This window comes from Cephus cinctus, unplaced genomic scaffold (assembly GCF_000341935.2).
Source record: "Cephus cinctus unplaced genomic scaffold, Ccin1 Ccin1_scaffold0581, whole genome shotgun sequence".
Classification (NCBI taxonomy): domain Eukaryota; kingdom Metazoa; phylum Arthropoda; class Insecta; order Hymenoptera; family Cephidae; genus Cephus; species Cephus cinctus.
In genome coordinates this window covers 138,636-155,052 of record NW_014333230.1, presented here as the reverse complement: position 1 = coordinate 155,052, position 16,417 = coordinate 138,636, and the positions used below count along the sequence as shown (strand labels likewise).

The following is a 16,417-nucleotide window of genomic DNA, read 5'->3' as shown; positions in this document are numbered from 1 at the left end:
ACTTACTTGTATGAATACGTAATGACTAAAATAGCTGCGAAGAGTAAACACAGGTGAATGTGAGAAGCGTAGAATTTTAAAAGAATTTTCAGAAAAAGACCGTTAAACGACGTAATACATTAAGTGTATTCCGATATGGAAAAGGCTGGAAAAAATTAAGGGATAAAGCCTAGAGATGCTAGCGTGGGCGTAATATGATCATGACACTAATTTCTGAGGTGTCACACATTTTAACTCACAATCACGTTTACCATTCATCCATGCGTCTCCTTTGAAATTTGGAACAAGAGTTTACCCTAACTTCAATAATTTAACACAAAAGTAATTTTTAATTCACTAGGCTTCCTTTAGAGCATTCCTTAGGGTCACGTCACGACAATACTCTGTATAAAGAGGGTAACACAGTACAAGAATTCATTATCCGTTGGCATAAAGATATTTGTACAATCAACAGAAGGTAGAAGAATTGAAATCTTATAACGGATGCCATCGGATCAGTCGGCATACAGTTGCTCGTTGGTTAAGTTCCCTGTCGTCAGATTTATACGTTAGATGGCACTAGTGTCGCTTGCTACAATGATGGCGCGCAAGCCGCCTGTCGGCGTCAGGCCGTCCCTTAAGGAGGTTGCAGATCAATAAGTTGATTTGCCGAACGTCATAAGAGGCACCGAGAAAGCAGAAGACGCCTAAGACAATCAGGATAAAATCGAGCAAAAGATAATCCAGTCGAGGGTGTGTCCGAATAATCGTTTGATCTTAATAGGGGGAGCCTTTCGTTCAGTACCGGTGGCCATTTTGTTCGCGAGGAAACGCGTGCGGGGCCCGAGGGGACGACAAATGGAAAGTAGTCGAGGAGTCGCTGTCGAGATCACGGAGTGTTCCCTGTGTACGCTAGTTTTGTGTCTGTAGTGCGCTTCCACATGTTAATAGATAAATTCGTCATATATAAAAACAACGTGTCTGGTGGTCAGGCGCTAACACGGGTTAGGCGGCTCGAGTAACTCGGTGAAAAATAAATCGGGGCTTTCTGATTGGTCGAGATAAAAAAATCCGCGAAGCCTCTTCGGAGCCGAAACCGATGGCGCAGTCGTGCCGATGCTAGTTGCTGGCTGGTAGTTAAGGGTGACGTAGCGTGACGCACTTGGCGTAGGGAAACGTGGTGCGCGATTTCCCCCAGTAGCGGCGCCAGAGGTCACTAGCCTCACTCGACTTGACGCTTCTGCTCCCATTCGCGAAATTCGACCGGTTGCCGGCCGAGTCTACGTCGAAGAAAGACGTCACGTTAACATTCCATTACGTTACGTTACGTTACGTTAAACGCAAGTTCGCCGAAAGTCATGGAAATCACCACGAGTCTTTCTGCACTCACTCCGTTAATTCTCGAAGAATCTGACAGTCTCCGGCTTTGATCCTTAAAGATCTTGAAGAAATATCATACACGGCGGTGCTCGCGAAACTACGTGCGCACCAGCTTCCTTCATTCTTTTATTCTCTCTTTCTGTCTCTTGGTCTGATCTCCCTCTACTATCCTCGGCGACATCCTCCTGCCTCTCTGACCGGCACAACTCCGTTGCACTTTCTTTTTACTCTCTTTTTCTCTCCATTATTATATCCCATCTCTCTGTCTCTTACTAGCTCGCTCTTTTTAATTCTTTATTCCCTCCTACCGCGAGAATGCAGTGGCGAGGTTATGAACGGTCGCAACGTCGAATACGTGGGGTGTCCTAATGCCTCGGGACGACGAGGTATACCATTAGATTCTCAGGAGAGGTTCACTGTGTCTTTTTCGTGTTTCTTTGACGTATCAAGGATAATCCGAAGACGCAACGTTTCAAGCCAGTGCCAAGTTAAGTTATTACATCGTCGCCGTATGTGCAGTACATGGGATAAAATGGAGCCTACTGCTGTAATCAGTCGATAAACCGTCAGGACTGTAGCTCCTTATAGCCTTCCACGAAATTTAGTGTTCAAGTGTAGTAAAGAGACATCGTGCAAGACATCGTCCCTCTTTCTGCTGTCAATGTGAAATCAGATCCGGACGAGAGGACGTGTCGATCTTCGTAGAAGAATTACTTCAAACATAATTTGCTCATTTAACCACTGAGAGGCGAAGTCGTCGGTATCCAGAGTGTTATTCCCATAAGAATACATCAAAGACTGGAAATTCTACCAGGATTCGATGGAGATAAGGTTAATCATTTAATTAATTATCAGACTCATGTCTCTTGGAATATTTCTAACCTCTCGTATCGTCATGGATGTCATTGTTTTTAGTCATGAGCTATGCACGGCTACGGAGTCCTCGCTACACTCTCCTGGTAACGTAGAACTCATCTAGCTGCTATGTGCTGTGATTTATCGACGGTGTTGTCATTCCTCGTTTGATCGATCCATAGAATCGTTGGTAAAGCATTCCGTTTATTGTGTATATTTAGTCTCACTGTAATATTACAATTCGTTCTTTGATAAGATAACTGAAGCAAACTGTTAATTGAAAGAAGTACAATTCTGAACGGACTGTCGAAGGATTTAAAGGATTTGTCCGAGGAATATTATATACAAGATAATCGTTCCTGAGAATACCTCTGACCTTTACAAGGGCATTCTTTGCGCGTGGAACATGTCGCCGCGCAGTGCTTAAGAGATAATTCCATAATGCTGCTGTGCCGTTAGACGTCATTCCAGAACGCACCGGAGAATAATCGTGTGAGTGATTGGATGAGATAAAAATGCTACGAGGAATAGATCGTGTATGAAAGACACATCCTCCAGGCTTTCGCAATGGCGGAAGATCAAGGGGACTCAATGGTAAATGGAACAAAGGTTGAGCAACTTACTGACGGTCAAGCTGATATTGCACTTGTGGATGCATCGACAGAGACACCGGCAGGATCGTCTGCAGGAATCCGGGACGATAAAGCGAAGAACGGAGATTCTCATACGTCTGTGTTGTCCATTGTTACGCCTTCCAGTAACGAAAATCCGCTGACGGAAAGTTGCAATGCGAATAAACTAGAAGAGACCGTGGGCACGGGGGAGTCAGAGGTTAAGAAGCTTCCTGTGGAAACGACATCTTCTAATGAAGAAAAGCCCATAGACAGCCATGAACGTACCGAGACGATAAGTACGCAGAAATGCGAAAACACGGTTGAGGAAGCTGTGACCAGTAGGAAGATATCCGTTGCCAAGGACGACGTGACGCGTCAGGAAGTCACAGGAAATGAAGAAAAGAAGAACGAGGAAAGTCCAATCAGGCCGGAGAACGAGACGAATGTAGAGGTCACCATTTCCGAAGAGGAAGAGAGACTGAATGAGATCTTGAAGAGTGCCCCGTGCGATGACGCCCTGAAGCCACTTGAAGAAGGTGTCCTAAAGAAGGAGGAAGATAGAGGTCGAGAAGAGAAAAGTGCATCTCTTGAAAAGAATATCGAGAATGTTGACACGCGAGAATCCGAAGATCGGGACGAGGAGAGTAAAAAGGTTAAGGTGCAAGTCAACGAATCTTATACCGACATGCAATCAGACATCAAGAATGTGGTGATAAAGAGTAAAGGATCGCCGGATAGACGTAACCTGAGGAAGGCATCTCTTGAGCAGTCAAAAATCAGTGACGATGAGAAAATGGAACAGTCGGAAGTAGGAATCGTGGGACCGCCGACAGCTGTAAGCGAATTGATAAACGAAGAGGAACTCAGGCCGGAATCTACATTACCGACTGAGAGCAAACTGCAGGATCATGTGGCCGAGTGGGTTCAAAATTCGTCAACGGCCGTGGACCCCACGGTCGCTGAAGATGAAGGCGACGAAGGTCGTGGAGACTTCGAGGAGTCTACGAAGAAGAAGAAGAACGACACGACCATAGCGACAGCCACACGGAAATCTCAAAGGCTGGTGACAAACATCATCAAGAAGAGCATCAAATGGTGAGTCTATCAATATGTATCTATAAGTTTAAAAAAAAAAACCTGATTAATTAGGAACCAAATTAGTTCAAAATAATCACGCGTTACCAACTACTTGATACCAGACGTTTGTAATATTTAACACCACCATAGGATATTTTTGACGCCATGTCACAATCTATGACCGCACCCGTTTACCATGTGGAATATCTACGACCCCATAGCAGTTATCAGTTGATAAAAACAGGATAAGGAATAGGGACGCGCGCAAATGCACGAGAATTAGTAAGACGGGTGAAAGAGTAAAGGGACAAAGAGAGAAAGATGGAGAAATATTGACTGACGATAAGGACTACGCAGCCAATAAGTCCTGCCGTTCTCTCTGATTCTTTCTCTCCCTCCCTTAAAAGAGACACAGAGGGGCGGGGGGGCAGCGTACGTGAACCGCCTCTACCTGAAGATTCTATGAACCCACACTATCCATGTACCCACTTAACGTGCTATATTATCCGGATACCCACCCTATAGTCCACTGTACCTTCTATTTCTCCATCAAAGGAGACCAAATTACTCCAGCCAATCTACGCCCAGGATAATTCCTCTTTGAATAACGAAACACCCTTTTTGCGATACCAACGTATAAAGAAATAAAGAGTGAGCAATATTTATCTTCCAACCTCAGCGTTCTCATTGTTACCCGTGAGGTACCTGGTTCATGGGAATCTCAAGGACCCACATGCGTTCCAGTATCTGGTAAGAACCAAAACCAGAAGTGAACGGTGCCAACGGTTAGCGAGCGAAGGTCTTCCCTCTTCCCTGAGAAAAGGACGCCGGGGCCCTTACGGACCACGTAAGTCCCAAGAAAGGGGAGATCCTCTTTGTCCCGTACACGGCCCGGGTTAACCAGGCTCTAAGAGCGACGCACCAGATGTCGGAAACGATCTTTCGTCGGGTCTCCTTTAGGTTCTGACTATATGCTGGTAGCGGTACTGGTATTTGTGCTTAACTGTATAGTATAGGAGTTATGCACTAGCACAGTGACGGAAGGCACAGGACCCGCTTGTGCAAGGAATCCTGGGATGGTCCCTCGTCGTACCTAAAGCGAACCCAAGGTCCCTTCTCATGCGAATAACAGTCTCTCCTCGCACCTTTCTCAGAACTTTTCTCTTTGGTACCCTATACATTTTTCAGAACGTCAACGCTCCTGGTAGCTGCCCATCCTTTTTTTTTATTTTTTTTTTTTTTGGGAACCAATCGAGTGTCGGGAAACGTAGTTAGGTATTGGTACTTACCTTGAGGGAGGTAGGATCATTTTCCGGTACCAGGGTTTTTGGGGTTCGATTACTCATTCAGGTAACGGTGGCACCGTTACTCGACGAGCAGTTGAGGTATTCAAACCTGAGACACAGGTCGTGACCTCCATGAAGACTCTGCGATTTCCTTTTAACCGAATGAAAGGCTTTCGCAGGATTTAGAGCTCTCTTTGTTATCCTCGGCGGTACACTTGCATTGTCAAGGTCTAGGTAAACAGGGAGAGACCATCGTGGACGTCCCGGGGTGTTATGAGGGTGCCTATCTTAGCTGGGTTAATTAATACAATTATAAGTATAAATAACGGTTGAAATTGCAGTTACGGTATGTTGTAAACTCGTTGCTATCGAAATAACGTACGTTACCATGTTGGTTCGTGCTACCACCTAGTCATACCCTTGGCTCGAGCACTCAGCAACGTGATGTCACCCTCTATTCGAACCCCCTCGAAGCCATTTCCCTCGTCTACCCCCCCCTCCTCCCCCCGGATGGACCGCGCACACCACCCCCTCTGCACAAGTGTTTCGGCACCCTACAGGAATTATAAGGACACCATGAAAATAGGAACACGACGTGCACGGTCGTCGTCGCTATCGGTAAACGCTGGAATGAACGGCAAGGTAGGTCCATTGACAGCTACAGCTTAGAGTCTTGATGTTATAAAATTTGTCAACATGCGTAGTAGTCAGCAAGCGATGTTGAGGGAGTCGAATCCAGGCAGAGGAGCAGAGGCCAGGCGGTTGTGCCTTGTCGAGGCCAAATCACGCAGGCAGGCAGGCAGGCAGGCAAGGCTGGTTGCTGGTTGGCAGTGGCAGCAACAGCAGCAGCAGCAGCAGGGGAGACTCGGGCTTGGGTTCGGATGGCGGGTATTGATCCTAGCGAACGCTCAGTGGGGAAGGCGGAGACCAGAGCCCAGCTCAAGGATGAAGGGAGTCGTCTCCCTATCCCCTAGCTACCTCTCTCTTCTTCGCTTCCTCTCTCGTGGTTAGAGAGTGTTTCTCTCTAGCATTCTGGAGCGCGCGCGCGCGCGCGCGCACGTACTACTACGTTGCTATACAACGATATTGAGAGAGACGGGAAGAGAGAGAGAGAGTAGAGAGCAAACGAGGGAGAACCTTTCCAGTGGGGTAGTTGCCCCTTAAGAGGGGTGAATCCTCCAGGCGTCCGTGTACCAAAGATACCAGCACCCTTCCTGAGCGACCGCGCTGCTACGTCGCGTCGTATGCTCCATGGAAACCAGCTAGAAAACCTTGAAAATATTCGAGGCCAGGATGACCGATGTGCTCATTCCTTTCTAGAGCGATTCTTCCTCTCCGATAGTCCTAGCCGATTACCTGATATCCTCTTGGAGTATCCAACCCAATGAGGATGGCCGAGTGGTCGCGCCAGGTGGTCTTACGGAATGTCCCCCAAGACGGTCGGGCAGCTCCGTGACTTTATCGAGTTTTCTTTGCCTCGTGTAATATAGCAACGGATGCACAGCAGCCGTTGCTACGACGTCGCACTAGCCGGGGGAGCTCCGGAGACCCTTGGCGCTGTTCTCCAGCTTCTTCCGTACATGGGATTCATCGTTTACCGTGTCACCATCTGGCAGCTGTCTTCGCCCAATAGACCAACTGAGGAATTACAGAATTTTCGCAGCGGTTGCATTCGTAAAGCGTCTACCAGATAGCACAGGACACGTATCGCGCATAGGATTGCGAAACGCGAATCACTGACTCGTTAATACACGTTGCTCTTCGTCATTCGTTTGCGAATTATTCTTTTCTATTGATTGTACGCAAGACGACTTACCTTACGTCTTTCTTTGACTCTCGATAATAATTTTATCCAAGGTCGATCAGGATATTCTGGGTACTGTGGATGCTCGGTGATTAAACAATTGATATCGTACTGGCTAAGGAATGATCGTTGGGCAAATTAATCCCACGTGGACGTATGTATAGGAACGTTATTATCTGTGTACGTGATTTTTCTTATCAGACCAAAATGGCTGTTCTGGCGAACCGAGCGAGCGCGATAGTGTGTCTTTTTCGAAGGTTTTATGTAATCCAGTCGAAGCAAGTCCGTTATTGCCTTTTGTTCGATATTGCAACCAAGGAAGAAAAATAAACAGTGGAACATAGCAGTGACGACTCTCTTTGGAAACCGCCCAGACATCGCTGGCAGTAATGTTATCTATGTTTTATGTTAGCCGGGCACGGGGAAGATCGTTAGTGTCGATGCCAAGGACTGAACTCTGAAACGACAAGACAAGAGAGTAAGCATACTTAGTAAGGTATTATTAACGCGGAAGACCCAGCACTTTTGTAAATGGCCTCTTCCGAGACTCTGTTCACCTTTAGTAGGCACTCTGCTCCTCCTCGTCGTAGGAACTCCCTCCGAGCAACTTCAATTCACATTCTGCATCATGCTGGCTACTTTTCTCGAGTCGCTTCATTCTTCGGGGACGCTTTCGCGACATCCCGTGGGCGAGTCATAACGTCCTGTTCAAATAGCACAATCCTTCAGTCGATACATCTTTTTAGAATCTCTGAGGTAAATTCTCCCTTTCCTCAAGGGTATCTCTTGCTGCTGGCAGAGACTCATCTCCATAGAGATCAGAATAAGGAAAAAGGCATGTAGGTGCGAAAGCAGAATCGCCCGAGGGTTCCTAGTGTTAGTAGCAATAGTGTGGTGGTGGTGGTGGTGGTGGTGGTGCTAGTACCTAGAAACGATCCGGATAATCGTGGATGAGAGGATGCAAGAAGCAAAGGGGGATGATGGTCGTAATGGTGGCAGGGCTGAGACCAGGCAAGGGAATAGGAGGCAGGCTAAGCTTAATGGTAGAAGGGCAGGCACAGGCACCCAGGCAACCGACTGAACAACGAAGGGAGGTCCGGTAGCAAACGGGATACCGGGTAACTGCAAGGATCCCAAGGGGTGGCGAACCCTCCAAAGGACGAAGCCTGCAGCGGGAATACCGAGTGAAGGAAGGAATGAACGAAGTAGGTAGGGACCGAATGACAAAATGAAGGAACGAGGGGACCGGAGGTACCGCGAGGGATCGAGGGATCACCGATGGCAATGGCAACCAGCAGAAGCAGCAGCAGCTCCCTGCGCTGGCAGTGCGCGACCCTCTCTTCCTCCTTCCTCCTCTGCTCGTTTTCTCCTATAGCCGCCTCCCTCTCGCTCCGCCGCCTTCCCTTGCCGCCGTAGATTCCTCGGTCTGCTCTGCTCCCCTGGTCGCTCCATCTCTCCGTCCTTCCCGCCCCGGCCCGGAGCACGATCATTGGTTCACCGGTTCACGCAGGCATGAGGCACGCAGCTGCTGCCTTCTGCCTACGGTCGGCCGGACCAACCGCCAGTCAAGAACAGACCAGCGCGCGTGCGGAACGTCGCGACTCGCCCCCTTCGGAGATCACGCACGTAGCTAGCTCCTTCCTTCCTTCCTTCGTCCTTCCATCCTCCCTCATTTCCTTTCTCTCTCTCTCTCTCTCTCTCTGTCTTTCTCTTACACGCCACTCTACTTATAAACTCTTATTACACTACGTCATACGCTCAATCAGACTTCCCAATTAACTGTACCTTAAGCTCTGTCAATCCAGACCGAAGATCCAGAATCCGCGTGGTCGATTTGAAAATTTATTCCATCTCTGTTTTTGTCTGGTTCCCATAATACGTTCCTCGGTATCCGGTCTCGGCTCATTCGGTTTCAAGCGCTGGACTGTCTAATCGTCTGTCCGCATGTCAGCTTGTTAGTCAGTCGCGTCGATTGGCATACGCTTATACTCGTGCGATCGTATTCGCCCGCACGCACGGCTTTATCAAGCGGCAACGTCCGTTCGCCGGTTCACATCGAGCCATCCGCGTTCGCGCATCCCGTGACCGCCATTTTATCGCGCGCGCGCGCGCCTCTCACGGAAATCCGTAACGACACCCCGAGCGCACTCGTTGCTCGAAAACCGTTGGCGACACCTTCCGGCTTCGAGTATCGGTCGCACGCCGCAGCCGGTATAACATTGCTCTACATAGTACCTCGGGGAGTACGGACGAGTGTGACACCGAACAGCCAAAAGGAAAGAGAGGGCCCAGGAGCAGGAGACATTGTTGTGCGATCGGCTTTCGCGGACGGCACCGGAATTACTCGAGCAGGGACGGCTTTGCCAGACTGTCGCCTCGTATATAACCTCTACGGTTCTCTACGGTTGATTCCTTCACGCCGCCCTTGCCCTTTTTCTTTGTTCCTGGAGAACCAATACGAGTCTTCGTACTCGAGTGTCTTTTGTTTTTTCTCTTCCTTCCACAAACCGCAAACGGTCCCAGTAACAGTCGCAGGCCGATTCTTTCTGCCGATACCGAACTTGACAATCTTAAACCGGTCACACAGTGTTACTGCCAGGACGATTTGCAAATCGCGCGGCTACGCTTAGGACGCCCTGGTTCCACGCCACTCCTATTGGTTAACGTTCTCCTGACAGTGTGTTCTCGCGTGAATGATTTTGTGCGTCTCTCTGTGCCAAAGAGTTCATAATTACCTCGTGCTGTGCGCAGTGACAATTTCACGTTTATTGGAAATATTGTGTACATCAATTAATCCGAGCTTCATTACGGCGAAGTGCAAAATAATTGAAAACTTGAAGAAATCTTCGCGTAGCCACGTTTTACCTACCCTCTACTTGTTTTACCTATAGATATACAGTGTTGCGCGAAGTGCAGAATAAGAAGTCTCAACGTGACTCAATGTGCCATTCTAAAGGAATCAGCCCAGGAAACGTGTCTAGTCCCGCAAACATAGCCAAAGCCCTTTTAAACATTAAGATTGAAGCATATCTTCGAACGAGTATCGCGTATAAGTGGTGGATCCTAATCTTTCTATAGAGAGCGAGAGAGAAGGAATAGGAGAGCCGGAGGAGTGACTCGAACGTGAAAGAAAATAATAGGACAGAGAGTGCGAGTGTGAGAAAGTGTCAGAAGGACAGAAACACCAAAGCTGGTATCGGCCAAGTATTATTATCGTTAGTTGGATACGCATCTTGTCGTTAAAGAACGTCGTCCGGCCGTTCGAATATTCTCAGTAATCATCAGACGACACTTATCGCGATCCTGCTGCTTCGAGGAAACGATATACATACGAACCGTAGTGTCCAGGAACGATTGCCAAAGTAAGGAGGAGGATCTATCAGGAATTTATTAGGAATGCAGGAGAGGTGAATGTGCCAAATTAACTACGTAAATAAAGAAGGTATAGACCGTCGTCATCGTCGACGCCGCTTGCAATGACAGGAGGTAAAGTCGCATGGCTTCTATAGCCAGTCGCCCTTAACATTCCTATTGTAAAAGTATAAAACGATTCCAAAGATGACATAGGAGTGAGGAATCCTGAAGTTTTCTTAATAGGAAATAGAAGAAGAAGAAGAAGGGTGCATCATCTCAGAGACCATAACAGTGGGTCGGTATAACAAAGTATTATTCTACATTGTGAAAGGTTACGTCCGTCGTAACACCGTCGAAAGATGCCGCAGTGCGCCGTGGCGACATGCCGCAACAGTCATCGTCGTACTCGAGGACGACGAATACGCTACCATCGATTCCCACAGATACCAGAAGTTCGCTCGAGATGGGTACGTGCCTGCGGTCGTGTACCGCTCTCGAATGGCGATGCACCATTTAATATACAAACGGCAAGGATATGCTCTTTGCATTTTACAAATGACTCCTACGAGAAGGATATGGAACACTTGGTGCTTGGACTTCCGGTACGCAGTAGACTACGACGTGGCGCGGTACCGACTATAGGAGTCCCGGTAGACGTGCAGCCCGTGACGAAGATGCTCGTCGAGGACGCCAAGCGTTCCCTGCTGAAGGTCGCGCATGCGAAATTAGTGGCAGGACAGAAGATCACGAATGGCGCGGGTAACAACGAGGCGTCACGACAGAATCACCAGAGACAACGGTTCATCGTGTCGCCGATGAAGAGCCAGTCGCCCCCGTCGGGTTGTCAGGAAAACCGACAAAGGAGTCGTAGCAAGAACGTGACCGAGCAAAAGATGGCCGGCATTGATGTTCTCCTTGCGCTCGGACTGAAGCCCGCTTCACGGTGAGTCATCAGTCTCTCCATCCCCCACGTAGACCTACGGAGTATACCCTGGGGTAGTAACCAATCACCACTATACCTCTACCACCACCACCACCACCACAATCACCCTTGCTCCGCTCCGTGGTGGTGGTCTACCTACTCTGGTAAGGCTCAAAACCAAGGGGTGGTCCCCACTTTCGTCCCTCTCTGACTCCCTTACTGAGAGCATCTTCTGATTCTGATTTTGTACGATCCCTTCTCTCCTCCTTCTTCTTACTACTCTCTCTCTCTCTCTTTCTCTGCCTAAACCGGCACTCCCTTAGTCTGCAGCAATCGTTGCCCTTCTGCGCGAGGAAGAGGTTCAGAGCGACGAAAGGGGCGACGGCCCCGACCTCGTCTTCTTCTCTGTAGATCCAAGTTTCCCTTTTCACGAGTGAGAGTGTCAGTGTGGCCCCGTTCGACGGGAAGTCGTCCCTGACTTGTTAACCACCTAACCTAGAGAAGGGAGACAGAGAGATAGCTGCAGCACGAGAAGAAAGAGAGAAAGAGCCACAGGTACCAGGAGCCACAGTACCAGCAGACAGACAGATAAGCGAATAGATATAAACCCGACGGAAAGAGACAAATGGATTCTCGTGACTGAGAAAAAAAAGGAGAGGCCAAACGTCCCACTTATAATGGACGGTTAAACAACGGTCCCAAGCTCCATCGGACTCGGTCGACGTGATTCGGCCTTGGGCGTTCAGGGACGCTGCCCGTCCGGACGCTCGACCGCTCTTCCGAGCCTCTTCGAATTGGGTCGAGACACGAGCCTCTCGTAATCCACTATGTCAATGATAATAATAACGCAACTTCGAGCAGCACTGACAGCGCCGTACCGCGGGGGTTTCTTTCCTTAATCTTTTTCTTCTTCTTTTCACCTTCGATCTCTCGTACCATACTTGACCTCTTGGCATTTTCGAAGATCATTTTCAAGACCAAACGATCAGGTCACATCCTTTGTTACGTTTTTTTTCCATGTCTTTTCTTTTTTTCCCCCTTTACAAACTTTCCGTCCAGATTTCCTTTTTCATTTTACTCGACAAGCACGCCACCGGAGAACAGGACACCAGGCGCGAAACTGTCTACCAGCTCGCGAAGCAGGAGGCTACAAGGTCCCATGTCGTCGTCGTAGACCCAACCTCATCCAACCTAACTAGAAACCCTTCCCCGCCCTTTTCTTCCTTCTTCACGTACAAACCAGGTCCCGTCGAAGTCCCCCCTCCTCTCCCCTACTAGCTACACTAGAGTCTCTTTGACACGTTACGTACTACACGCGGGTTACCCGTGCGCTTGCGTGCACGCATGCAGCGTGCGTGCCCAGGAACGTGCGAACCTGCGTGCACGCTACTGTATCTCGACATAGTCGGTTGACAGTGCTAAACGTTCGCATGCAGAGGGTTACGTTATGCCTAATGACAATTATATTTTATAAATCAGTTAACTGCATTGTAATATTCTATCAGTTGATATCCACGCCGTTTCATAGTTATTTTCTGAAGAAAAAAAAAGACTCAATATCTCCACTCAATTAAACCATCATCCCTGGTGCCTCGAGATCGACGCTCGATGATCATCTACCAGCGAGGTTAGGATCATTGGTGGGGGAGGCCGCGAACCTGTAGTTCGATCCGTAGGGACCGGGTCCAGGACCATCTCCACCTTTTTCCCATGATCCACCGCACTCTGGCAAATGATTTCTGCTTGGAACGTGTCAAGGTCTTTTTTACTCGAAAGAGTTGAAAGTCATTGGGGTACCACGGAAGTGTGATCCTCTGAAAGAAAATTAGAGGGTAAATGGCCTTTAATTATTTTCTGCTGTTTCACTCACGCAAATGATTCCTGAGGTGGATCGCCGTTACCTCAAGGGGGTTGTCTCTCGCCGTTTACCCCTCATCTCTATTTCAATGTCGTTTCGTTCCTGGGGAATCGAAACGGTTCGACCCCCGGGGAATACGGCGCACCGACCCAGCGTGGCCTCTCGTTATTCGTGTACCGCCTGTGCTAATAAGAGAGGGAAGATTTTTGGTTGTCAGAAAAGGCGACTTTTCGTAGGATGACTTGTGCACTATATCTGCATCGTGTAAAGTGCAGTGAACGAGCGTGCGAGTGCAACGAACTCCGGCTGGTATCAAGTCTCGCAGTCGAGCAGACTCGAGCATATTAGAAAGATAGGAGGAGTGAGAGAGAATGATTCTATGTGTGAGTTGTTATATATACGCACGAGAGTGAGAGAGAGAGTGAGAGTGAGAGCCCAAGAGAGACAAGGAGAGAAAACGTATGCGTTAACCCCGCCGCGGTCACCTTCTATTCTAGAGCACGGACCAGAGTAGCATTTCGTAGGGACGCGGACAGGCAGGTCGGCCATTAGTAGACGCCATTTTAAAGATTCGTATTGGACGAATTTCGCACGTGGTATAGTCAGTGTGCCGATGACGATCGAGCGAGGAGCCAACGCAGTGGTTCTTTTTCCAGTCAGTCAACACTTTAGAGTAGGTAGGATCATCCATCTGGTATCAGAAGCCGAGACGTTGATTACGACCTTCGTAGGACCGAATCGGGGTCAATTCGTGGTAGACGTCGACGTCGGCGGCGTCGCCGACAGAACCGGATGTACGTTTCTCTCTGTTTGACGTGCCTCTGCGCGCGCGGTGCGCAGTGATCGAGTTAGCTCTACCGCGTCTAATGCGGCTGGTGTTCGGCTTAATGGAACTTTCATGAGCGATTTCGGTTTCAGCCTGAATAAGATGCACGCGATGGATGGAGCTGGTGGAAATGGCAAGAGGGACGACGGTACCCATGGATCGCCGAAAGTACCTCAGAGCCAGCAGAACGGAGCTGCGCTACCGGAAGAAGAGGCTGGTGTCACCGCCTCGACCACCCTTAAACGCATCGCGTCCGTTGCCATTAAGAAGGAACCTATATCCGAGCCTGAGCAGGAGGCTACCGATGTTGTTGCTGAACTCCAAAGAGACGTCAACCCCACGAGAGTGCTGAGGTCGGAAGGAGAGAGTAGAAAACGGAGGTCCACCGATGAGGGTCTGTCGGGCAATGAGAATTCTGCGTCGAAAAGGGCCTGCTTCGAACAGCGCGAACACTTCATATCTTCGTTGGTGGGAAGCGACAAGGTGTCTGCCGATGAGCTTGCTGCTAGGGCTGATCAACTTAGAGCTGAAGTTCAGGTGGGTTTAGACTTTAGTTTTACGATGATTATACACGGGCAATGTGTGCTGTGCTGGTTGGATTTGTGATTTATGTCCTTTTTCGATTCTTTTAGGCACTGGATGAGTTAGCTCGCGCCAAGGAAATGGAGTGGAATGAAATTTTGAGCATGAGAAAGCTTAAGGAGGAAGCTTATCTAAGAATCGAAAGGCGACGACAGGTCGTTGGCTATATGGAGGGAAATGCTCAGATAACCAAGACACTTCCACCTGCTACTTTGGCTCTGGGTCCTGAATGGGATGGAAATGGTTCCAATACCACTACGAATACTACCTCCGGAACGGCTGCTAATACTCTGGCTAACAAGGATAAGGCTGGTTACGCATCCCAGGAGTGTTCCCAGGATGGCTCGCATGATGGTTTCGTCGAGGAATCCTTGCCTCCTACTAAAAAGGAGAAAGTCGCAAGACTTCAGTCACATAGACAAGCATCGCCGTCGCCAAAGCAAAGTGAGAATGGACGTAAACAGTCGATTGATTCGCAGAATCTCGAGAACAGACAGATCGGCGAGGGTCGACAAGGTCCTATCGTCGACGTTCGATCCATCATAGCTGATTACAGGCTGCGACATCCTGAGACTGTTCCTAGAAGGTGAGATAATTCTATCTTTATTATTCGTAGCGCCTTTTAGTCGCTTCGGTGCAATGAAATGTTGAATGGAAATTATTATACGGACCTAGGGGTCGCAGGATGAGGAATTCCGTGAACGTTGGTCTCGGAGCCGGTGGTGCCATGGTGGAAACTACAGGACACACTGTGGATTCTCGACCCTCCAGCACGGATTCCTGTAAGAGCAATCCTAATGCAGTCGACCCAAACAGCTCCATGAGTTTCAAAGACGTTCTTGTACAATTTGCCAAGCTCAGCCAACAACAAGGTAACGCAAGAAGATGATTGCTCTGTCTCTTCATTCCTTTTACTATAGCGTCAGGAACTGATTAATGATTTCAATATCATCTTATCCTCAAAGGAGAACCCGTAAAAACACCGCAAAACTATCCAGACGTAACACTTCATCCAGTGGCACCATCCCCATCGCCGCAAAACACACAATCTCAAACAGCTGGCTCTCTTCTCCATGGCATTCTCACAAAATCACAATCACCAAGGCCCACCACGTTCTCACCAACGTTGGCAAGACTTCTCACGGCTCCGGAGAGAGAACGAAGTGGTCCAGCAGCCACATCCACGCCACAACAAACCACAGCAACGCAGCATCTACTTCAAGCATACCAAGGATCGAATCCTGTGTCCATTAGCGATCTTCTCTCCTCATCCAAGGTTAGTCACCAGCCAATCCATGATATCGGATTGTCATCCAATCAAGATGATCCAAGAATAAACAAAATATATGTTGTATGCATCATTAATACAATTTTGTTGTACAGGCACGAACGGAAATAACGATCACGCCAGTCGTTAATGCACCAACAGTTCAATCCCATTCTAACAATCTTATTCACGTAGTAAGTATACATATGCGAATTCCAATCAATCCTCAAGTGAATTCAATATTGCAACGTTATCTCTTGTTTTTTCCAGGATGACGTCGAAGAGGAGACGACGGTGATCGAGGAACGTAGCAGTCGAGTATCTTCTGGTTCCAGGGACAATAGGGATGATCGTGATAGCCCTCCTCGGTGTCAAGGATGCCACGAGCGCGCTGCACAATTTGTTTGTGCTGGATGTGGAAATCAATGGTACTGCAGTCGTGAATGTCAGGTGAGTTATACATCTTGTAACGTAATTCTTTAACTTATGACCCGACACCGATAGCAAAACATACGAGAACGACTATCTTCGAGAACCAACCTGCGTTACCTTCGGCCGTCCACCCGTCGTTCGTGCATCCGCAAGCCAGGCGGCCGCCAGCCAATTCTTTTTC

At 48.6% G+C, this 16,417-nt stretch overlaps 1 protein-coding gene across 3 annotated transcripts in view; it reads left to right on the top strand.

The window, feature by feature from the left end:
* The first annotated feature begins 575 nt into the window (after nt 1-575).
* LOC107268797 overlaps nt 576-16,417 on the top strand; it is a 19,153-nt gene continuing 3,311 nt past the window's right edge. The window contains exons 1-8 of one of the 3 annotated variants that reach the window (XM_025086000.1): nt 576-2,190; nt 2,275-3,923; nt 14,048-14,492; nt 14,588-15,123; nt 15,222-15,409; nt 15,503-15,813; nt 15,921-15,998; nt 16,075-16,254. In XM_025086000.1, coding sequence (XP_024941768.1) covers nt 2,782-3,923; nt 14,048-14,492; nt 14,588-15,123; nt 15,222-15,409; nt 15,503-15,813; nt 15,921-15,998; nt 16,075-16,254 — 2,880 coding nt within the window. In that variant the 5' untranslated portion in view covers nt 576-2,190; nt 2,275-2,781. Of the gene's footprint in view, nt 2,191-2,274; nt 3,924-8,550; nt 11,293-14,047; nt 14,493-14,587; nt 15,124-15,212; nt 15,410-15,502; nt 15,814-15,920; nt 15,999-16,074; nt 16,255-16,417 lie in introns of those variants that run through there. The other 2 variants (XM_025085999.1, XM_025086001.1) reach the window with 2 other exon arrangements.